Source organism: Varanus komodoensis, unplaced genomic scaffold (assembly GCF_004798865.1).
Source record: "Varanus komodoensis strain SLA01 unplaced genomic scaffold, ASM479886v1 scaffold8, whole genome shotgun sequence".
Taxonomy (NCBI): Eukaryota; Metazoa; Chordata; class Lepidosauria; order Squamata; family Varanidae; genus Varanus; species Varanus komodoensis.
Window position 1 is genome coordinate 4,984,508 of NW_025336481.1, and position 23,351 is coordinate 5,007,858.

The window sequence follows — 23,351 nt, forward strand, 5'->3', positions numbered from 1 at the left end:
CATCTGTGGAACAGACATGCCATGTGAGCATGGCTTGGCCTCTTCGACTAGGTTTGCTTGCACAAACCCCTTTCTCCTCTTTTTTCAAGCACTTCCCCCGCTTGCTCTAATTTTCCTCACCTCGGTGCCCTCGAAGTATTGCATTGCAAATACATCATCCTTAGCTAGCATGTCCAGTACAAGTGGCCCAATCCCATGCCACCTGTTCTGAACGAGAGATCGCTACCAATCCACATTTGAGGCACTGCTCATCACGGGAACCAGTTTTCAGACTTCTGCTGGTAACAGACGTGCTGAACCACATCACTACCCGGCTGGAGTTGGTAGGACCAGACAGCGAGTTTTATTTCCATGCTGGACACAGAGGGCATCGATGCGCCACCTCTTGTCTGCCAGCCCATTCATATGGACAGAAAGCGAGCCCTGCTGGATCAGACCCGGGGCACATCCGGTCCAATATTCTGCAAACACAGCGGCAAAACAGCCCCTGTGGGAAAACCCACATTCAGGATCAAGCGCAACACCACCCTCCAATTCACTTCCCCAACAATGTGTGTATTATTACGGTTCTTAATAATACACAAGAGGTTTATTAAGGTTCTGCCTTTAGCAGCAGAGGAACTTAGCTCTCAGGAATAGTAGCTCCTCCATGAATTCGTCCAATCCCCTTTTAAAGCCATCCAAGCTGGCAGCCAAGACTGCATCCTGCGGAAGCGAATTTCAAGGTTTGTGTGCTGCACAAAGGGCTTCCTTTGGTCTGTCCTGAATCCCCCCGTAATCGGTCACTTGGTTGCCGCCCTGCTATTCCTGAACTTTTAACTGTGGCAGCTGCACTTCTCACTCCTGTGAATGAAGCCCTGGTGTCTTTTTAGTAGGTTACATCATCAGGAGTATTTTTAGCACTGAACACTACAGACCTACGAGCCTGCATTTATGTTGGGAAAAAGAGGCAGCCGGGATCTTCTTTAGGGCCAGCGTGGCTTGGGTATCGCAAAGGCTGCTCCGTGAGCAGGCAGTGGATCTTTGAACTACAGAAGCCTGCAAAGCAAGAACAAAGCCATCTTTTTAAAGTTCAAGCAGTAAAAATTACTAAAAGACATGAGAGTGTCACAGGCAAAATCTCACAGAGACCTTTTGTGGAGATGTATTTTCCCATGGCTTAGCATAACCTGGACCGCAAGACAGAACAGTTATGATCTGACTTGTTCCTGGATTCATTCTACTGTTATGTAGACAACGTTATTTATTTATTTATTTGGAATTTTTGTATGCCAAAATATTTTTTACAGCTGCTCCACTCTTTTATAGTCCCATTGCTATCTAAATTTCTACATGTCTAAATTTCACAAAACGTGTTTGATGGAAACCTGCATCTCCTGGTTGACTTTTCTGGCATGTGTGTCAGGAAAGTCTACGGAAAAAACTCCATGTGCTATTTATGCAGTGGATGGAAAATGAACTCCAGCAAAAACAGCTGGAGGCGTGGGTTGATCTCATTATGCACAGTTTTATCAGCCACAAAGCCTGTGTTGTCTAAATCAGCAGCATCCATGAGGTCTGGCAGCTTGTTCATTTCATCACTTGGAATGGCAAGACCTTCCAAGTGTCACCAGTCATCAGATGAAGCAGGCAATGGATACATTTCCTAAAAATTGGAAGTGTTTCGTGCCACATTGGTTCCAATATTGTCTCTAGTTTAACAGGCCTTTAGAAAGGCTGAGCCTGCCAAAACAGTAAACGGGTAGTCAAAACAGGATGGGAATCCAACCTTTGGACTGACTGCTCGAAGTCCAAAGTTCCATTCTGGCATCTCTGCTTAAGCATGGAACGGGTGCTATCCCAAATCCTAGAGAACTAGAAGCACAAGCTAGTCAGCGGTTCCATCCGTTTGCATTCAGACTACCATCAGCTCCACAAAAAACTCTCATCTGCTCCAGCCTTAAAGTAGATTAAAATCTATGGACAGTTAAGAAGTGGGATAGGCATGGTATTTTCCCACCTCAAGCAGTGGTGGATGAGTAATTCTCCATGGGATTCTTCAGGTCTTAAATAGGTCCAAAGATTTCTCCTCCAAGAGATCAGGGGAACTGGATTGTCTCTATCTAATACTGGTTCCAGTTGTGCTAGGGATTCCAGCCTAAGGTTTGTCCTAGGCTGAAATCTTTGCTTCATGCAGGCTAGAAACTGCTCTGTGTGAGCCAAGAGCAGGGCCCACAAAGATGGTAAAAGAACAGGGCTCCCCAGGAGAGAAGCCCTTAGAGAAAGAATCCCTAGAAGGAGTCTGGGACCTGCTCGCAGGCAAATGAGCACATACCTGTTTAAAGATCTTGCTCACATAGCAAAATAAAGGGTTGCAAACATGTCCTCTCCTCTGCCACCATTGCATTCGCCCAGAACTATCTAACTAATTTCCAGTGTCTCCATCTTGAATGAGCCGTGGAGGTTGCGGTGATATTACAGCCCACATGCATCTTGGCAATGCAAGACAGCCTCGGCTCATGCCCACTTGGGCTTTTGGCTAGGGTGAAAGACTGGAGCTAGTTTGATTGTCCTGGTGGACTGACTTGTGCCAGCAACTGGATGGGGGAGCTTGACCCTACTTGTGTTTTGGACCTCTCAGTCTTTTTGATGCCATCCTTCTGGACTACCTGATGGGGTTGGGCCTTGAGGGTGTTATTTTGCAGTGGTTCTAAGTTCTTTCTTTCAGTCCAAAACAGGGTACTAGAGAATGACTGTTGGAAACCACGGCCTTTGGCTTGGCTTGTCCTCTGGTTTGATGCCCACACAGGAGAGCTTTGAAGCGGCCAATCTGTCCACCACACCCAGCTCTGTCACTGTCCCTGAACACCAAAGAAGCCTCATGAAACCTTGAACGAGGCTTGGAGCCCTTCATGGGCTGGATGGAAATGATGAACAGTTCAATCCAGACAAAACTGAAGTGTTGTTGGCCAGTGGAGGGCCCGAGTTTGAGGGTGTGATTCAAACTATTTTTAGATTATGCATCTCCCAAAGGATCAGGTCCCTCGCCAGGTGTGCTCCTTGATCCCCTCTGTCCCTGACGTTTCAGATGACCACACTGATAAGGACGCTGGCACACTTATTTTTGGTGCGGCAGCTGTAACCCTTCCTGCGTGCATTTGATTTGGCAGGCTATTCATTCTTTGTTCTGTCATCTCCTACTTATGGCAACCCTATGAATGAAAGCCCTCCAGCCTGTTCTCTCCTCCACAGCCCTGTTCAGGGCTTGTGAACTCAAGGCTATGGCTTCCTGAATGGAAGCTATCCAGTGATCTCATTTCGTCTTCCTCTTCTTCTGCCTTCAGCATCCCCTTACGTTGGATTGCATGCTCCAGCAAGCCTTGATTTCTCACGATGTGTCCAAGTTACAACAGCCTCAGTGTTGCTGTTTTTGCTTCCAGGGAAAGTTCTGGTTTGATTTGAGCCAGAACCTGCTTTTAGTCAATCCAGGAGATTCACTAAGTTCTCATCCAGCATCATGTTTTGTGTGGATTTCCTATGCACTGCCCAGCTCTCTCTCTCTCTCTCTCTCTCTCTCTCTCTCTCTCTCTCTCTCTCTCTCTCACACACACACACACACACACACACACACACACTGCTTTAATTGTATTGAGCCCAGGACTATGGAAACTTTCTTCACAGAGGGCCTTCCCTGAAGTAAATGTGGCCGCAAAGCAGTAAATAGAACCAGGACCGTTTTACACCTGGTCCTATCGGCAGCTAGTCTTCCAAAACCTGAACTTGCCTGCCTGATGTACAGCTTCACACACTGGACTTCTTACCCTCTGCTCCTTCTGGCTTTTGTCATTTTTCCCCCCATTTTTTTCCTACCTCTGTGACTTGGACTTCTGACACTTTCAGGCGGAATAAGGCCAACCAATTTTCCCCTCTTGGATGGCCTTTCACAGTAATAATATATTTTCACATACAGACCACTGCAATCCTTGGCACCTCCACATAGGACAGAAAATCCCCTTCTCGTTCAGGACTTTGACGGAGCTGCTGCCACTCAAACTGCATAGTATTGGGCTACATGGACAGACAAGTCAGAGCTAATATACTGTATATGATCATCATCCGAGACCTTCATTTTAAGGAAGCAGGGACTTTTCAGCAGTGGCTCCTATTACGGAACCTCTCCCATAGCATCATACCTCTTTAATAGTATGATGGGACATTTTGTCAGCTGTTTTGACAGGTCTTATTTGTAATGGAATTGTTCACATTGTTTTTAAATTTTGTACATTGGGAAGCTGCTATGCTGTATTTTATTGTATTGGAAGTCTGTCTCTTTGGTGAATTGTTATGAACCAATCAGAGAGCATCGGCTATTAGGCAGAGTGCATAGAAATGAAATAAACGATCTTCTTCTGAACATTGTAAGAGGCACTGAGTGATCAGGCCCTTAAAAAGCTACAGGATTTGTTCCTCCCCACATGTTCAAAACTGGAAGAATTCAAGTCACAACACAAGCATTTTAAATGGCTGCTCAAGGATTTTATTCAGTTTCATTAGACGAGTACAAAAAGAACATAAAAGGCGTTTTCAAGGCTGTGTGGAAAAAAAGACGTAGCTGCATTGGCCAAAAAGAGAGTAGAAAAGAACGGTGTAGAAGATTTTTTTAGTTGCTGTTTTCATTTTTATAAAAACCTACGTCTAAAGTAGTACTCGAGGCAGCCGACCTACTCTACGGGGAGGGGGAGTGGGAAATGGGCCCTGGGGCCTAGCGTTTGGGTCAGAGGCACCAGCCGGGGGGCGTCAGCTTCCTCACGCGGTTGGACCGCTGTTCGGTTTGCTGGGCTCGCTGGCGTGGCGCTTCCTCATTACTTCCTGGGCCAGGCCACACGTGATCACGCCGTTTGCCACCTGGAAAGTTCCTGAGCTGCAAGATTAAAAAGAGGAAGAAGGAGGAATAGCTGAGACAATGTTCTCACTCAGGGAAAGAGGTCCATTCCACAGTTGGTTGATACCAGCCCTTTCCAAGCTTGGAGCCAGTGCCAAGATTAGAAGTGGGGAGTCCCATCATGATGGTCAGAGCCACACCTCATCAAAACCACCCCCAGACCTGCCACTTGGTCTGAATTTCTGTGGAGCAATGAATGCAAGAGGGGGTATCTCTTTTTGAGCTGAAACAATGACAGCTTCTAGAAGTCATTATCTTATTGAGTAGGAATGAATTTAAGAGCCAGTGTGGTGTAGTGGTTAAGAGCGTGGGACTGGGACTCAGGCGATCTGGGTTCTGGTCCCCGCTCGTCCATGGAGCCAATTGGGTGACTTTGGGCCAGTCACAGACTCTCAGCCCAGCCTCCCTCACAGGGTTGTTGTTGTGGGGATAAGATGGAGGAGGAGAATGATGTAAGCTGCCTTGAGCCCTTTGTAGGAAAAAGGCAGGATATAAATTGAAGCGGGAAGTGGGAATGAATTTAAAAACACGTTCACACCCTGCTCTGCAGTCAAGAAGGACGAGAGGAAGTTCATGCGCTGAAGAGGGGCAGATGCCAGGTGGCTTCATCGCAACACTAGTTCTTCATTACAACTGAAGTGCACCATTCACCAGAAGTGCCTGAGCTGGTTTTCCCAGGGTTAGGTCTGTGCACAGGCTCCCTCCCTGTTCATACCCTTCAGTGGGCACGTGGTCAGTACACAAAGAAGCCAGACTCCTTGAGTTCGCTCTCCCGGTCCTTGGTCTGCACAAAGGCAGGCCCAAGAAGAGATCTCAGCTCTTTTCAGTGCACGCCCTTCACCCTGCACACAGCCAGGTTCAAGCTACCCAGCCCCCTGCCTCCAGTTCAGGCTCTGGAACACTGCAGTACAAGAGGTTTTCTCAAAGGCACGTCTGTAAATTTAGGCAGTACGTCAAGAGCAAGAACCAGAGTTTATGCACGCACATGAACATTCCTCTCCAAAGATCAGCCCACGATCATTCCTCTGCAAAGATTACTTACTTCTCTGGGGATTCTGATACGGTTGTCATCACTGGATGAGTGGTCTTTCCAAAGAAAAAGCTGGCCCACCAGTGTCCAGGGTCAGACTTGGGGAGACCTGTGAAAACAAGGGACACTCTTAGAACCTAGAACCGTCAGATGTGAAGGCACTGCCAATTCAGTTGTGGGCAGAAAGGAGATCTCTACGTGTTTAGAGCATACCAACTTCCAGCATTCCTGAGCACTGGGCATGCTAGTTGGGCTTCTGGATGCTAAAGTCCAATGCACGTGGAGGGCTACCTTCCACCTCCCCAGTGCAGGGCAGTTGCTTCTACTCCGTTAGTGAACTAATGGAGGTTTCAAGTAAAAAGATACTTTTCACGATGACCAAGATGGCGGCAGTGGAAGAAAGACGAATCCTAAACAGGAAGTCCTTGTGTGCTAGACTGTGCAGGGCGCGATCTTCCAAGTCCAGGTGGATAAAACTCTGGCAGATAACCTTTCCGTGACCAGTGTAGTTTATCCCAGATTAAAAACAGTTTTCAAACTGGGTTCCAGGACACCCTGAACCCACTGGGGATTTATTCTTTTCTTTTATAACTTCTTTTATATCGTTTATACACGCACACACACACACATATATATATAATTTTAATTTTATATTGTTATTTTTGTATTGTATTGTATTTTATTGTGTTGTAAGCTGCCCCGAGGCTTCGGCAAGGGGCGGCATAGAAATGTTCTAATAATAATAATAATAATAATAATTAATAATAAAATGAGATGACACATCGTGGCGGATTGATGCCACATGGGTACGTTGGGAATTTTCCAGTCCAAGCAGAGCAAAGAAGGCTCAAGTCCACTGGCCAAGGGCAGCAACTGCCCTACCAGGGGCTTCCTCAAAGGGCTGCCACAGGGCAGGACCTAAGCTGCTTACCCGGATGGTGCGGGATGACTTCACCAGAGTACTCGGCGCTTCCGCAGGAGCTGTTGCTGGAAGTGGAACCCAGGCGCCCTGCAAGGCAAAATGCATCCCATGAAGACCAAGCCTTGGACCAAGGACAGCACAAGGCCCTCCAGATCCAGTTTCGGGGCTTTCGCTAGGTGGGTCCGCAGTGCTCCACTTCTGCATGAGATGCAGCAAGGAAGATGCAGCTCAAGCAAAGTGAGCCAGAGGCCTTGAAACTATGCTCACCATGTTAGAAAGCTTTATTCAGAAAGATCAAAAGCCTCACGATGATGGGAACTGGAATCAAGCACACCAGGAGGTCACCAGGTTGGGCAAAGTTGCATTTTTGCCTCAAGGAAGACGTGCTCGGGACAGGAGGAGCGTCTGGCATCTCCAACTAAAGCTTCCAACAACCTGGTGTGTCTGTGGAGGTTAAGGAGCTATGCAGATTTGGGCAATCTTAGAAAGGAGCTTTGTGATTGCCTACCCTTTCTAAGCCACTCAAGAGAGCGCCAAGGAGAGCCTTTGATGAACTAGTCTAGTGGCGCTTTTCATAGGAAAGCCAGCAAAGATGGACCAAGACTCTGCTCTTCCTAGCACAGACTTCGCCTTGGCGACTGCGGACCTTGGATACCCCAAAGGCATCCAGACAGAGGCCCTCCAGCCCCGATCTGACCAACAAAGGGAAGTGAAAATTCTCTATTACCCACTCATAAAAGCTCTTGGGGAATTTTGTGTCGTTTGTGCTAGGCCAGCAGTGACGGTTCTCAAGAATCTGTTGGCAAAAAGCTGTTGCTCTTGGAACTAGGATGGGGAGAGGAATGAGGAATATTCTCCCATTCACCTGTCAGTTGTTCTCCTGCAGTACTAGCTGTGCAGGCTCACTGCTGATACAGTTTAGATCAGCTTAGGCGTGGATCCCAGTGGAAGGCAAACACGGACATTCTGCAAGCAGTCGCTGGCCTATCTTATGAAATCAGCCTTTGTTTAGCAAAGCTGCTGGCTCCAGGCTTTGACTGGGCCAATCCTATGTAATACTTTCCCTCCACACAAGCAGCTTAGAAATATCCCTGAGAATGGAAAGTTGAAAACTGACTTCCCGAAGTTTGTCTGCAAGGCCAAGTACTCTCTAGAGAAACAGATGTTTCTGAGAAGCAAATGACTGATGGAATCTAGCATTCTAATTCTCGCAAAATCCATAGGCAGCTTTCCTTCTGATGCATGAGCGACTATTCATTTATGAGAAGCATTCCAGAGTGCCCACGTGAAGTATTTTCTCTAAGAAGGACAGGCAAGCCATCTGTGGACAGCATGGATACAGAGCAGCTTGTCTTGAGAATTCCATCCTAACAAGGCAGCCCTATTCGGCTACATGCTATGGAAAAGCACATGCCTACAAACACCGAGATTCTGCCTGTACTGCAAGGTAGATCTGCTGCTGCAAAGAGGCCACGACATCCCTTCTCTCATTTCCTACAGCTTCCCAGGCACTCTGCCCAGGAGGGGGACTCAGACAAGTGATGGGGCTTGGAAAGGATCCTCTTTCTAGCCTGGCATGCTTCTTGAGCTGGTGGAGGGCAAGAACTCATAGCAGCAGTGGATACAGAGTAGAGAGCAATGCTATGCTGGAGGAAAACTGAAGGAAGTCTTTCAGCAGCTAATAAACAGAGGACAAGATGGCAGATTTTTTGTCCAAACAGAGGACAAGATGGACAAGATTTTTTTGAAAGCCTTGTACAGATATTACGATTATAGACTGGTTTAATGGACTGAATTTGGAAGACTAGGAAATCCTGGAATATCCATCCATCCATCCAAGCAGAAGGCTGTATCCATTTGCCCTGGGCTGGGAAAAGGGACCACTGCCAAGTATTTACTCATTTTGATGATCAACTTAAAAACAAAACAAAACAAAACAAGGCAGTCTCCTGTGCATGAGATGGACTTATATGGGTTCAAAATGAACCTCCATCTGGCCCCATTAAATTTACTCCAACTGACTGGTCCTGCAAGGCCTCAAGCAAAATTCTTCCCAGCGCTGGAAGGTGTCAGCCATTGAGGCTGGTGCTGTTTCTCTGCAAATGATGCTCTTAGCCCACACTTACTTCGGTAATAGTCATGGGTTGCCACCAGGGAGCCGCTTGATGGGATGGATGCCATGCTTCTTGTCTTCGTTCTTGTGCACAGTGCAAAACCTGGGAGACACAACAGGAACTATCAGAATATTTGCAACAGCAACATGTATCCACACAGAACAGCTACAGAAGAGGCCAAAGGATAAAAACACATGCACGCACCTCTCATTGCTAAGGACAAAAAAACCTCTCTCGTTCAGTGTCAAGGCAAGCAACAGCAGCAAGTTATTTTATATTAAAAAGACCCTTTATTGTAGGTACACACTAGTGAAATAGGCTAAGCCCATCTCTGGTCAGGACCAGCTGCCAGAGTCATCATGTACAGCAAGTTCATACGTTTGGATTTTTTGCTATGATTAGTAACAGAAAACGTCACTGCAGAAAACATTCAGTTACTTTTTGTACATGATTATCTGGACCAACACTTCCTTTTCGGACATCTAGTGTTCAAACATCGGCCTCCAGGCTCATCTTTACAAATTCTGACCTCCTTGGCAGAGGTTTATTTTACATTTTCGACCCTCTTGTGCCTCTCTGCTAGTACCCGAAGTACTGACCGTTGTTGTTCGGGCATCAGGAAAAATGTATATTCTTCATCCGACAGGAGCCACTTTTGTGAGCGTCCCTTGAGATGTGGGAAGTTGGTTGCCCAAGGCCACAGAGTAAAGCATTACCAAAAGAAAAAAAAAAATCAAATCCCCAGTCACTCTGCTTTGCTCCTTGGGGTTTTAAGGACCCAGGCTAAAGGCACGGCCTCAATCAGAAGTGCAGGTCAGAGGCAGATGTGGCAATATTTGCTGGTTGATCCACGAAGCAACAAAGCTCCATGCTAAGTGTGCAAGCCTTAATTAATTAATTAATCAATCACATTTCTATGCCGCCCCCATCGCAACAAAGCCTCGGGGCGGCTCACAATGCGTCAATGTTTCATCCCTACCCCATGTGCAGCAAATCATAAGACCCTGTTTGAACAGAGCCTCACTGAATGTGCCATTGAGCCATGTTGCAGCAACGCACACTACAAGAATGCACATCATTGTCTGAGAGGCCGGTGGGCAGAGACTGAAATGATTGTTCACAGCACTGCTTTGGAACAGAGATGATTCCGCCAGGACAGAGCCAGCTCAGAACAATCAACTGCTGAGCAAACTCAAACATTTGCGGTCCAACTTCTGCATGGGAAGAAAAGCAGCTAACTGGCTTAGTTCCATCATCGTGGTTTGTGCTGATTTATCAATTTTCTATTCATATCCAAGTCTTCTGTGTGTGCCTAACCAAATTCAAGGGGCTTGTGGGGAGAAAAAGTCTTAAATTGCCCTACAGTTAGGTCTTGGAACCCAGAATTCAGCATGACATAGGAGTATAAATTGCCAGCACTTAAGCAGTGAGGTAACCCACACTCAAGGGTACAGAGTCGGTTGTGGATGAAGTGTGGGTCATTCTGTCGCCTGAACCCAGCCACAGTAACAAAACTTGTTCAGTTAACCACAAATAACCTATGAAGGGAATCCATGGTTTGTTGTTGGGTTGTAAACTGCAGGCTGTTCTTCATGGCTTGTTACCGCAGTTTAGACAATATAAGAACACGCATTTCCACAACAGCCCATGCTCAACCGATGCATGTGGGTTCTTGTGTAGTCTAAACCCAATCTGTAGTGTTCCTGGACATGCTGGAAGGCCTCTCTGTCTGGAGATTTGCCGTTGGGATTAGAAACAGAAGGAACCGTGTGCTATTGGCTGGAATAAGGCAGTCAGGGGATAGAAAGGGAGTCAAGGACAAGTACAGTTCCTAAATTGGTGCTGCTTTTTCTGATATTGCTGTTCAGGCACTGGGCAAGCCTTTTGGAGCAACGCAAGTCAAAAAGCAGTTGGTGACGTGAAGTGAATCTCACATAACCAGCTAATGTTTTGGCTGCGAGCTGCAATCTGACACTTGCCAAAATCCAGTCTTCAGTTAACGTGTCCTACAAGACAGAGAAGAACTGCCAGTTCTTGGAAGCCTTTAAAATTGCAGGTTACAGTTACTTCACAAGCGTGGTCCGAACACCACATAAAGGGCAACTTTGAGGAAAAAAGCCCAGTACAAAGTACAACTACTAGTACAAAGAAACTTGCTGGCCGCATGGAGCAAGTCTCTTGTGGGGCATCAGTGGCTGTTCTGCAATGTTATCATCTCTCCCTTAAGGTATCATGGTGCAGTTTTGAATGCATATAGACAATTTTACCTTTCAGATCTGAATATAAACGCAATCCTGACACCTATCCTAAGGAGACAGCAGGAGCGGGAAACTTACAGCATGTGCTGTAATAATTCCTTCTGAATCATGGTGAATGTTTTATTTTTTTAAAAATCTATTTACACCTATGGGAAAAGGGATTGTTATCTATTTCTCTGGAAACCGATGATAAATGATCAAAAAGAAGGCACGAAGGCTGCTGGATGTTGTAAGCCATCCTGAGACGCCGAGGCATGAGGGGACGGCATATAAAAGTTTGAAATAAAATAAAAAAATGAATAATTATGCCTATTAGCAAAATCACCAGGCAAGTAAAGAGAGTGTAGCCAAACAGGGCCCCTGAGAAATGGAAGGATATCAGTATGACGAAGAAATCCAGGAGGTTGCATGAGGACCAAAAAATCTTTTGTAGAATTCCAAGGGGACAATCCACACGTCAAATAATAAATCACCCAATGAGGACCAGCCATATACTGGTAGCATTTGGGGGAAAAAAATGGGAACAAGTGAGGGAAAATTGGAATGGCTTGATGGGGGAGGGCATGATGGGCTGAAATGCTAAATGGGAGTATTCCAGTTTGTGCATGGATTTAACAAGTTGTTAATAGACAATTCAAAGAGACAGGCACACAGAGGTTAATTTCAGGCAAGCCATGCAGGTTTGCTTTGAACCATGGCTGGTCTTGTTATGCTGTCCAAACCCAGGTGTGGTATGTTGACATTGGAGGTTTGTTCTTCAAAAACCACAAGAAACAATGGTTTGTTCTACCATTTTTCCATATCACCATGGCTTTCTGCATCGTCTAAACCTTGGATGGTGGCTTCCACAACCCTGGTATGTAACCACCATGAACCCCCCCCCCCCCAAAAGTGACTTCTTAGGAGCTGCTCCAGCTATCCAGCCTCTAATATTCTTCTTGGGTTAGTAACAAATGTGTAGACCATTGAGGAAGAGGCAGATGATGTAGACAAGGGCAGAGGGGCAGCTTGGGATTGAATTTCAGGCATCATGGCTGGTGGATTATGTAGCAATAGGAATGAGCAGAGAAACCACTTGATCATGTTAGTAGATCATGGTTTTTAACAATCCAGGAACTATGGGAACCATGCAGGATTGCTTTTTGGCTTGCAAGAACATGCGTATGTTAAGATAAGCCAGGATTCCTTAGATGACTGGTCTGTCATCTGAACAATCTGTTCTGGCCCACCGATCACGATGCTTTGTGGTGCTCTGCTCCTCCAGCCAATGGAAGCAGCTAAACCAACAAGCAGGAAAAGCTTCTTGGTGTGTTCAGCCCAGGGTTGTCACCCCCAAACCAAACCAGAAACAAGAAACCAACTTCAGGAATCTGGGCTCGGATGTAATGGGACAGTTAACCTTGTATTCGCTTAGCCATTTCTACTTGTAGGAGGGGCCAAGAATCCTCTACAATCCCAGCTATTTATCTCATCCAAGCACACGATCAGGGTGAAGAGGGTCTTTCACCCTGCACTTTTTGATGTACACAAAAAGTACTTCCGCAGGTCCTAGAGAAAACAGACAGCTAGGATACACACCACCTTCCCACTTCCTCCAGACATTCTGGACTTCAGCTCCCAGCATGGCTAACTAGAGAACAGTGGGCAGGAAGCCCAACATGTCAAGAAGGCACCCAGTTTAGGAAGGCTATTTTAGGAGGTAGCACTATCATTTCTTCTGGCTAGAAATACACCTCTCCATAGATTTAGGATCAGCTTGATGCTTTCACACCAACCCTCAATATGCCATTTTTAAAAATATGTTCTCACACTCTTACTATCATGGAGTGTAGGAGACACCATGAATCTCAAAGGCCAATCTAGATGTATCCATGTGAACAGGCCAAAGCTGCCCACATCTTAATCCTAAAAGTACCTATATTTATTTATTTATAAAATTTGTATGCCATCCATTACTTGCATCTCTGGACAGCTTACAACATAAATCAGAATAAATAGATAATTTGACTATTCCTCGCTGGCCGCAATTAATAAAATACGAACAATAAAATCCAATTTTCATTAAAATATATTAAAATGTTGATTAAATAAAAAAGTCTTGACCAGGCGCTGAAAAGCATATAGTGACGGCACCAGGCGGGCCTCTCTGAGGATCGCATTCCATAGTCGGGGCGCCACCGCAGAGAAGGCCCTCGTCCAGGTACTCTGTCTCCTAACACTAATAACCTATATTTTGCATTGCTTCCCCTGGGAATGGATGTTATTTTACTATAGTCTTCTGAACTTATGCTTTTATCATGTGTGACATTTTCATTGTTTCACATTTTAACAGGGTACCTTGCAAGATCACCTTGTAAAAAGTTGAGTATAAAAATGCAGCATCAGATGAAGGATAAAAAAGACAGGATTTAGAGGGCATTAACTCATTTCCTCCCTCATCTTCGGCATTAAGTGCAAATTCTTCTGAACTGGCTTAGTTTGGGTTTCATTCTGAGAAACATGTTTTCATATAAAATCTAGTTTTCTATATGAAAAACTATATACTAGCTTTTATATGAAAAGGCCTCTATGAAGTCCCTTGCAATCAAAAGCAGTCATATATATGAGAAATTTCCTTTGAGAACTTCCTCATTACCCAATTTTTCCTGGAAGCTACGGGATTGGAAACATTCAATTGCCCAAGCACAACATGCTATCACTAGGTAGGGGCAGAATTTCAAAGATCTGAGGATACATGGCACTGGAAGAGTTAAGGCTGCCTACAGGAAATCAGAAATCTGGCTTATACCAGTTTGCACACCCATGCACACTCCAGTAACTTACACGAACGAGTTAGCTGTGCCAAGTGTATCTCCTTTAATATGGAAAAAATAGGGCTATAAAATTAATTTGAAGCAGACTATTACAGAAGCACATACTAAGTTCTAAAACAAAGCAACAAAATAAAACAAAGGAGGACACTGCAAGAGATGGAAAGAGCTGCCATCTCGATTTTGAAAACGCGAGAGCTTTTGGCAAGCGAAAAACACCTCTAAGAGTTTGACTTATTTAAGCAGCTCAAATGACTCGTGGGTGGGCGGAAAGCTCTTTTGTCTTGCCTTCCTTGCGTTGCTCACTCGCCTGCAGTACGTGCGGTTTTGTTTCTTTCTGGGGGCGTGGGGAAAGCCTTGCTCGGAACAGCACAGGCAAACTGCAAAAAACCGGACTGAACTGGCTTGCTGCTGCAACCGACATATGGAGCCCTTCCCCGGCCCTTTGCATGCAGCCCCAGCAAGAGGGGCACGTGCCTTTCCTGCAACTCCATTCGGGGATGGGATGCGAGTGGGATGAAAATGCAGATGCGACTGTGCGCGATTCAAGGGAGAGTCGCTTTGGGCGAGAGGGGCGTCCCGATTCCTGCGTGCCAAGGCAACATGGCCACGCTGCAAGCACCCTCCGAGAGGCGCAAGCTGTCAGCCGGGAGAAGCAAGCAGCGCCCAGACCGGGGAAAAACACTTCACTCGCCGTAATGCAGATTAAATATTGACCAGCACGCCAGAAAATGCAAACAAGCAGACTCGCCCGTCCTGAGGGGCACCGTGCGGGAGGCGACTGGTTTAGCAGAAAAATACACGGGAGCTTGGCAGCCCGTGCTGCCCCCCCCCCCCCCCCCCCGGTCGCGAGGACGGCGGATTCCGAAATGGAACTCCGAGACCCCGAGTGAAACGTTGGCAACCGGGTGGAAAGTCCAGGCACGTTGCAGAAGCGGGGGGGGGGGGGTTTTAAAAGACCCCCCCCCCCCACATACACCCAAAGGACATCCAAAGCAGGCGCTTAGAGTGAATGCATGCCTGAGCGAGAGCGCTCTGTCTCGGAGGCTTGCGTATGTAAATGTTGTAATAAAAATCATAAAAAAGGCAGCTGAAGATTCAGAGCAAAGATCGTCCCAATCCCCGGCCCCTCCAACAACGATATGAGCCGTCACAGCTTGGACCACTGACTGCGGCCAGCAGGTCCGCGTCTTCAAACTCCACCGTTCCTGAAGCCCTTTTTGGAAGCTCGATCCCAGTGCACGCTTTACGCCGATCGAAGTCCCGAAGGCCAAGTTCAACGTCAGGTTTCAAATACACTTACACGGGAGGAAGTCGCACTGAGTTCAATGCAATTGACTTCCGAGTAAACCTTCCGAGGATTGACGCTGGCCTCAAGCAAACGCGCTCTCATTTGTCTGTAGGTTTAAAATTGGCACTTCGGCAAGAAGTGTTAGCAATTTAAAGAAAATTAATCTGAAGAACCCAGCAGAAAAGGACTCTTTCCTTAGCAAACTTGTCCCGGCCTGGCACACTATTAATGCGAGGGAGGGGGCAAGGAGGTAAACCAATGACGTTTTACACCTTTTTAATCCATGCAATCGCGTGCAACACGGCTACATTTCAAAACAGCAATTGGATTTCCAAGACAAGAAGGGGAGCAGACAGCCCTGCCTGGGGAAACTTACGGAACATTGACAGAGACAGCGGGGAGAGAAGGGGTGCATTACCTTCAAATCCTGGAGCTGTGCCCAGCAGACTCCTAACGGCTTGAGACCACGGGTGACCTGGCTCGGGGGGGAAACGCTAGGCTGCAGAACCCATTTGCTAAGGAGATACTGGGAGTAAACTCCACGACCACAAAACAACACCGAAGCGCAAAGGGACTTAAAGGAAAAGGCTGCGGTTGCGCCGCTTTATAGGGCCACCCGGGTTGGCTACGTCAGCTCAGGTGACGCCTCCATCCCAAAAGGGGAGGGGAGATGGGGCGAGAGGAAGTCATCGGGGTAGCCTTTGCGCCGCTGCTGTCTCTCGTTGGAAAAAAGAGGAGACGGGTTGACGGGAAAGGCTTGGTTGACGGAAGAGGCAAAGCGTCTTCGGAAGAAACATTCCCAAATCCGTTTTGCTGTAGTATCTTTATTAGGACAACCAGAGCAGAACTGAAATGTGCAAGCTTTCGAGATCTGCAGATCTCTTCCTCATTTATTAATTCATTTTTTATTATTATGATTCTTTACTCCCCCCCAAGATGTTCCAAAAAACGGCTCGGGGATTGTGGACGCCGCAAAAGGATATTTGTGATCTTTTATTTATTGCATGTATATAGTATTTGTATTTATATAGGGGTTGTATATATCTATTGCGTTTATATACCATTTATATACAGTTGTAAGTATTGTGTTAGCAATTCTTCTGGCAGATGCCCTCAGAAGAGTTTATAATCAGAGCAACTCCCAAAGTAAGTACAACAATGGATGTCACAAAACAATTAAGAAGCTAGCAGGAAACTTAGTAATTAGAGTTGTTATTAATGAGTCATTCAACGTGAATTCAGTTAGGGGCACAACCCTTCGCTGGAGGACGTCTAGACGCCCATAGGCGGATTGGGAGTCCCTGTTCAGACCTCCAAGCCTGGCTCTGTGGCTGGAACTGTTGGAACACCCTCTCCAGGATGCCTGTAAGCCTCTGAGTCTGGGGGCCCTGTTAAAGCCACCCAAAGGGTGGCATCAGTCCATCCTGCGGAAGTGAGTTCCATCATTCAACTGTGTGCTAGGTAAAGTTCTTCCTTTCCTCTGCCCTGAATCTCCCACAGACCATGGGATGCCCCCGTTGGGTTCTAGTGTTAGGAGAGCGGGCAGAAATGGTAGTCAGCAGCATGGCCAGCCCCTTTCTCAGTGGGGTTATGGGTGCAGGCATGGAGAACAGCCTGGTTTTCACAAGCAGTAAAAAAGCAGAAGGGACGATGGTATCCTGTGGATAACCGTGGAAGCCAGTCCTTGGCAGGGGTTGCCCAGGTGCAACGGAGCAGTGGTGGAGAAATGCGAAGTAAAGCCTGTGACAATTCAGTCAGAGCAAAAACACATGCAAAATAAGCAGAGCCCTTTACCACAGACGTCACTGGGGATAATGCAGTTATATTAGCACTGCTAATTAAATTAGCAGCAGTAGGACAAGGAAATATTGTCTCTATTCAGACACAAGTGACTAGAATTCTTGTGAGGTCCTTACTAGGTCCCGTGTCTGTGGTGTACACTGCAATCTTGTTTGGAAATTCCTCTGGAGGAAAATAACAACCTTCAGGGTAGCCATAAGGTGCCTAGGGATATTGATTCTGAATTATCATTAATTCCATTAGCTTCAGTTCAGTAATTTCCTTGAAAAATTAACACACACATTGGTAAATGTGACAGGAATGTTAATTTCTATCTAATAGCCCTTTTATTTCATTCAGAACACTAGTATTTCAATGGCCTCATTCCAATGAAGACACAGCTACGTATCTTAATTTTATTTGGCTTTGCCTTCCAAAAGTTTTAATGTCTGTGTAAGCTTAATTATATGCAGTGAGTTGTAGTTTTTTTAAGGTCTTCTGAAACTTTAAAGACTAGCAAAAAATTCTGCATATGCTTTCATGGACTATAACCCATTTCATCAGATGCATGGATTTTCCCATTTATATACAATGCACAATGGGAAAAGAATTGCTAAGCAGAATTTTAAAGAAGTTGAAACTGAAAACAGAGCAGATTAGCAGCCTTGTGCAGAAAAGCCCTCTGGAAGTCTTTTAAGGTGCCACAGGATATCTGGACTTTGTACTATATTTCTGGTAGCATTCTTAATAGCTTATTTGACATTTGTAATTAAAGGTGCAATCTTATGCATGTTTACACGCAGAAAGACCTACAACTGGCAGGGCATGACATAACAAGCCCCGTTACAAAAACAGCAGCTTTGTTGCATGGCTCTTTTGCCCCATGGCCTGTGATGCTCCTGGACAGATGATGAGGTGCAGTGGGGGTCCTGCCGCACCTCTCCCCTCTTTTCCCTCCCGCTGGTATTCCACAGAGGAACACTGCCGAGTGGGAGTGGCAGCTGCTCCCAGGTGTCCTGTCTCCTCTGTGCATCACCTCCATGACTCCAGCCCTCCGACAGCTTCACTGGCTTCCCATTGAAGTCCGGGCCCAATTCAAGGTGTTGGTGATGACCTATAAAGCCCTTAACGGCTTGGGTCCTGGCTACCTGAAGGAGCGCTTACGTCCATATATGCCCGCCTTCCCCCTGAGATCTGTGGGAGAGGCCCTTCTCCGGGAACCCTCCATGAAGGAAATTAGGAGGGTAAGTACTCAGAGGAGGGCTTTCTCTGCGGTGGCACCCAATCTATGGAATGTGCTCCCCAGAGAGGTCCGCCTGGCGCCGTTGTTATTTGTTTTTCGGCGCCAGGTGAAGACCTTTTTATTTAAACGTCATTTTAATTGTTAACAATATTTACTTATTTATCTGGCCAGGGCAACTTCTTTTCTTTTATAACTTCTTTTATATCTTTTATATTTTTATTTATTTTATATTATTAATTTTAATTTTATATTGTTATTTTTATATTGTATTGTATTTTATTGTGTTGTAAGCCGCCCCGAGGCTTTGGCAAGGGGCAGCATAGAAATGTTCTAATAATAATAATAGTAGTAGTAGTAGTAGTAGTAGTAGTAGTAGTAATAATAATAATAATAATAATAATAATAATAATAATAAACATGGCTTATGTCAGCAGGGTGCAGGATTGACTAGGAAGCTGATGACAGGGCCCCAAATTCCCACTTGGGTACACAGGGCAGCTGGCTTGTCCTGAGCTACTTATCCGGAATGCCAAGCCAGTCCACTGCTTGTTGCCAGACAGCCATGTAGCCGTTTGGGCTTCCCCCGGTTTGTTGCGTCATCAAGCTTCAGACAAGAAGCCAGCCAGGGCTGGCTACAAAACTCTTCTCAGCCATAGTTAGTTGGGGTGGCTTTATCCCCCCAGAGAAAACCCCCCATGGGCTCAGACAACACAGGAAGTCGCTGTGGTTTGGAAGTTTGCACGGTGTGCCATGCAAACTCAGCCAGTGTAGAGCAGTGCTGACATATGCCGAGTCAAGACCAACCCGAGACTGTCAATTTCAGAGAAAGGGCAGCATAAATCTGCTAGGGATGGTGTGCCAGATGTGATGTCTTGTATTCCCACCCAAGATGTTCCCTGCCCTACTCCACCTGAGAGCAGATCTTCCAACCCTTTGCCATGAGCACAAAGTTCTCTGATCTCCCATTTCGGTTTTCTTCTGAAGAGTTCTGGATTCCCTGCTGGGCTTCTGCAGCTGGTTGCTTTTCTGATCGGTGAAACAAACCCTTTCGAGTAACACCATGTACTTGGCAAAACTTCCCTGGGAGACAATAACAAGTCACATTGGAGACCTGAATAAACTCTGGACTCTGTCAGATCATTAAAGGCTCCATTAATCTTAGTGGTATAACACATGCTGAACTTGAAAAGAAAATTGTTTAGTGTTGTGCTTTGCAGAGCTGCTTTTCTTTCTATCATGTATGCAAAGAACCTGTTTTTTAAAAACATATTTTTAACCTGGTCTTCCACCAAGAAGATAAAGACAACACAGTACTTCCTCTTTTATCGTCACAACAACCTTATGGGGTGAGTTAGATAGAAAAATCGTTGATGAATGTTTTCCAATGAAGCCCAATTTCACAGTATCTGGAATGCATAAATTCATGTGTCATATCTGCTCTTTTAAAACACTGATGAGCAGGCGTATGTGTGACTTTGGTTTTAGACTCTTAGGTGTGTAGTTTAGCTTCTTCATCCCTTGCTGCAGTCCTTTAACCCCCCCCCCCCAAAAAAACAAAAAACTGGTTTCCCTAGAAGGAACACTACGAGTGGCACATCTCCCATATCATCAACTTTGGCCCAGAATGGTTTGCTGAGCCCACAGATTTCCCCATTCTCAGTCCAACACTCTAACCACTACACCATACTGCCTGTTCACTGTTCTATAATTTCCTGTGCTGGGAGAATGACCTAGGCCCTTCTGGACCTAACAAGACTCCTGCTGATCTTATCCCACAAAGGTTAACAGCCCCTGGTTTCAATCACATGCGGTATAACATGCATGCTTACTATCTTGGTGCTGCATGAGCACTGGGATTTATGAAAGTTTCACATGCAACCTTCGGGTAAACATTGCACGCTCAAGAGGAAAAGCTCACCTCGTTTCTCTTGGGACATTAATGCGTGCCGCTCAAAGGCACTCAGCAGCTTACATCACTGATTTCCGCATGAGCAAGAAAAACCTGCTTCTCAGACAAACAGAAGGGCATCTGGGACTTCAGGTAAACACTGAGCCTTTTCCTGCAGCCCAGAGTTGAGTTGCAATGGATGCCTTGTGAAGTTTTTGCTCCAAAGAATGGCTGTGAAGGCACGAGTATTCTGAAGGCCTTGGATCCAGCGTGCACATCCCATGCCCCCCAGTCCTGCCACCATGCGGAACCAGTTATGTTTCATTTTGGGGATGGAAAGGGGCCTTCAAGCATTCAGCAGCTTGCCTTCTGTGCCAGTTACTGGCCCCTGCAGATCCGGACGGGGTTGGTGTTTGAAATGAAGAGACCCAAGCTAAAAGCATAAACCAGCCTTCCCCATTCTGGCAATGCCTTTCGGATGGTTTGGTCTCCTGCTCTCATCCACCCCAGGTGGCATGACAGATGCTTGAGAATCCTGGAAGCTGTAGGCCAAAAGACGTAGAGGGCGAGACTGCGACTTGAGGCTCCTGAAAGATTGACCAGCCTATTACAGCCTTACCAGTATGTGTCAGCCTTCTTCAGTCCAGTTCCCCTTCTCATGTGTTGGACGACAATTCCCAGCCAGCTAGTACTGCTCCCATGGGAGCCATGTTCTGTCAAAACCTTGGTAGAAGGGAGAAGGTGAAGGATATCAAGGTGGAGCAGGGGGAGATGAGCAAAAACCACAGAAAACTGCCACTGACCCTGAGAGAAACAGCGTGTGGCAGCCATCTCAGGGACCCGATGCTGGAAGCACAGAGAGGTGCTGAGGAGAGCGCTGGTGGAGCCGTGCAGCCTGTCCCGTGCCCTCCGTGCTCATTGTGGTGGAATAGGTTGTCCCATCACCTTGCTGAAAGGTTCTAATGCCGTGCTAAACAGCACCTGCAGAAGGAACAGGGCAGCAAAAAGTCCCAGGTTGGTCCTGCAGGGAATGTAGTGAAGGGTGGTGCCGATGAAGACGCATAGGAAGCGGATCTCCAGGAGTATGGGGACTCTGTGCCTAGAAGTCCCTGTCAGCATGGCCTGTGGTCAAGCAGGCTGGCAGTCCAAACCATCTGGGGATTTTATTTATTTATTTATTTATTTTTCAATTTATAGCCTGCCTTTTTCCTACAAAGGGCTCAAGGCAGCTTACATCATTCTCCTCCTCCATCTTATCCCCACAACAACAACCCTGTGAGGTAGGTTGGGCTGAGAGTCTGTGACTGGCCCAAAGTCACCCAGTTGGCTCCATGGCCGAGCGGGGACTCGAACCCAGATCGCCTGAGTCCCAGTCCCGTGCTCTTAACCATGACACCACACAGGCTCTCTGTCTGCCCACGATGCAGAAGGCCAGAGGTATGCTTTAAGTCCTCTTGTTTGGCTTTAGCTTTTCTCCTAAGGGTTCCCACCTGGGAAGAAGCCCCACTTGAGCAAACAGAAATTAACTTTTGAGTAAACAGGCTTCAGAACTGGGTCAAGTGTTCAGAGCCTGGGAGTGAGTATACACAAGAACCTTGCATGGTAACAAGAGTGAGACCTCATTTCACCCCAGTTTGTCTTCCAAAGATGTTTTTGGCATCCCAAACAGGGAGGCTGGCGAAGAACCAGCTTTTCTTTGCCTTGTTTCAGCTGTCCACCCACCTGCCTTCCTTTCTCTTCCTTCCTTCTTTCCTTTCTTTTTTTCTTTCCTTCCTTCTGGGAAACATCACCCTCTAGTGGAGCACCAGTACAGCAATTCAGCTCAATGGTTTCCAAAATACGGTTTTGTAAAATATCAAATGGTTTTGTAAGAGATCAGTTCTACAAAAGCAAAATATCCATACTGTGGTAATTAAGAAACATAGGCATGGACCTTCCATTAATCCATTAAGGGCACGATCTTATGCCCAAGGGGAAAAAACCTTTATTTCCCAGCATTTCTCAGCAAGCGTGGATGACCGACCATGCTACAAGCTGTAGGACTTCCTTTTGTCCAAAAATGCACAGGGTTGTGCCTTTTGACTTTCAGTTTTTTTGTCTGTTTCCTCCCTACCAAGAATGCGCAGCCCTTTTGGCACCCAAATCTCTTTCCCCAAGAGCCACTGACCTTCCACGGAAGCCACCGATGCAGCCAGGTGCATTTGGATGCCTAGCAGAAAGATCTTCTGGTGAGTGGCTTTAGATATCTAGCTGTATTTTTCCTGTTGACAGTTCCCAGCTAACATTTCTCTTCTCCCCACTACCATACCATACCTTTGAATTTTGCTTGATACACAAGAGCAAAAGAACAAAACTGCTATCCGTCCCTGATAAAAGAAAGCAGTACTCTGAGCTTATGCAGTTTCCTATTTTAAATTCACATAGCATGTTCCTACACAAGGCATTTATTGTGTACCTTTGTTGTTGTAAACTACCCAGAAAGCTTTGGCTATTGGGCAGCATGGAAATTAAATAAATGATGATGATGATGCCTCCCTCTCTGTTATTTACAGGACCCTTAGATGGCATTCAGACCTTCTGGATTCATTCTGTTTTCCAAAGCACTTTCCATTTTGTTTAGAAGGGGGAAATGAGGTATTATAGTAGAATGCAGACAGTGCTGCTGCTTCTTGTTGTGCATTTGTGCTATTCTGCTATGGCATGGCTTCATCTAGAGGTTATGTAACAGAAGAGCAGGAAAGGAATTGCTCTTTGTGTGGGAAACGTATGTATCAATGCTGGGACAAAACTGAACACAGATACCGGGATTGTATGTAAAGCGCTTAGCATGTAACATGATCCTGACTGTAAGAATGATATGGTTTTTCCCAGCCCAGGTGCTGACGTGTTTGCTGCTGTCCCTATCAGCTGATGCTCTGAAGGAGGAGGGCATTTGAGGGTTCCTGGGACTTTGGGGGCCTGGATCATCCCTACCATGATGCTAACCTTAGTCTTACTTAGTAGCAAGGTTCAGACAACACGACAAGCCATGGTGGCTTTTTATCATTGTTGGTTGCCCATGTCGTCTGAACCCAGTCGTGGTATTTCACCATGGT

General features: G+C 46.2%; 1 protein-coding gene across 1 annotated transcript; it reads right to left on the reverse strand.

The window, feature by feature from the left end:
• Positions 1-4,493: 4,493 nt before the first annotated feature.
• On the reverse strand, positions 4,494-15,934 carry PPDPF (pancreatic progenitor cell differentiation and proliferation factor). Its single transcript, XM_044455468.1, has 5 exons — positions 15,765-15,934; positions 9,000-9,089; positions 6,883-6,960; positions 5,964-6,060; positions 4,494-4,900 (listed from the first exon to the last, which is right to left on the reverse strand). Exons 2-5 carry the CDS (start codon positions 9,052-9,054, stop codon positions 4,786-4,788), a joined length of 345 nt encoding a protein of 114 aa, XP_044311403.1. The 5' UTR covers positions 9,055-9,089; positions 15,765-15,934; the 3' UTR covers positions 4,494-4,785.
• Positions 15,935-23,351: the final 7,417 nt, after the last annotated feature.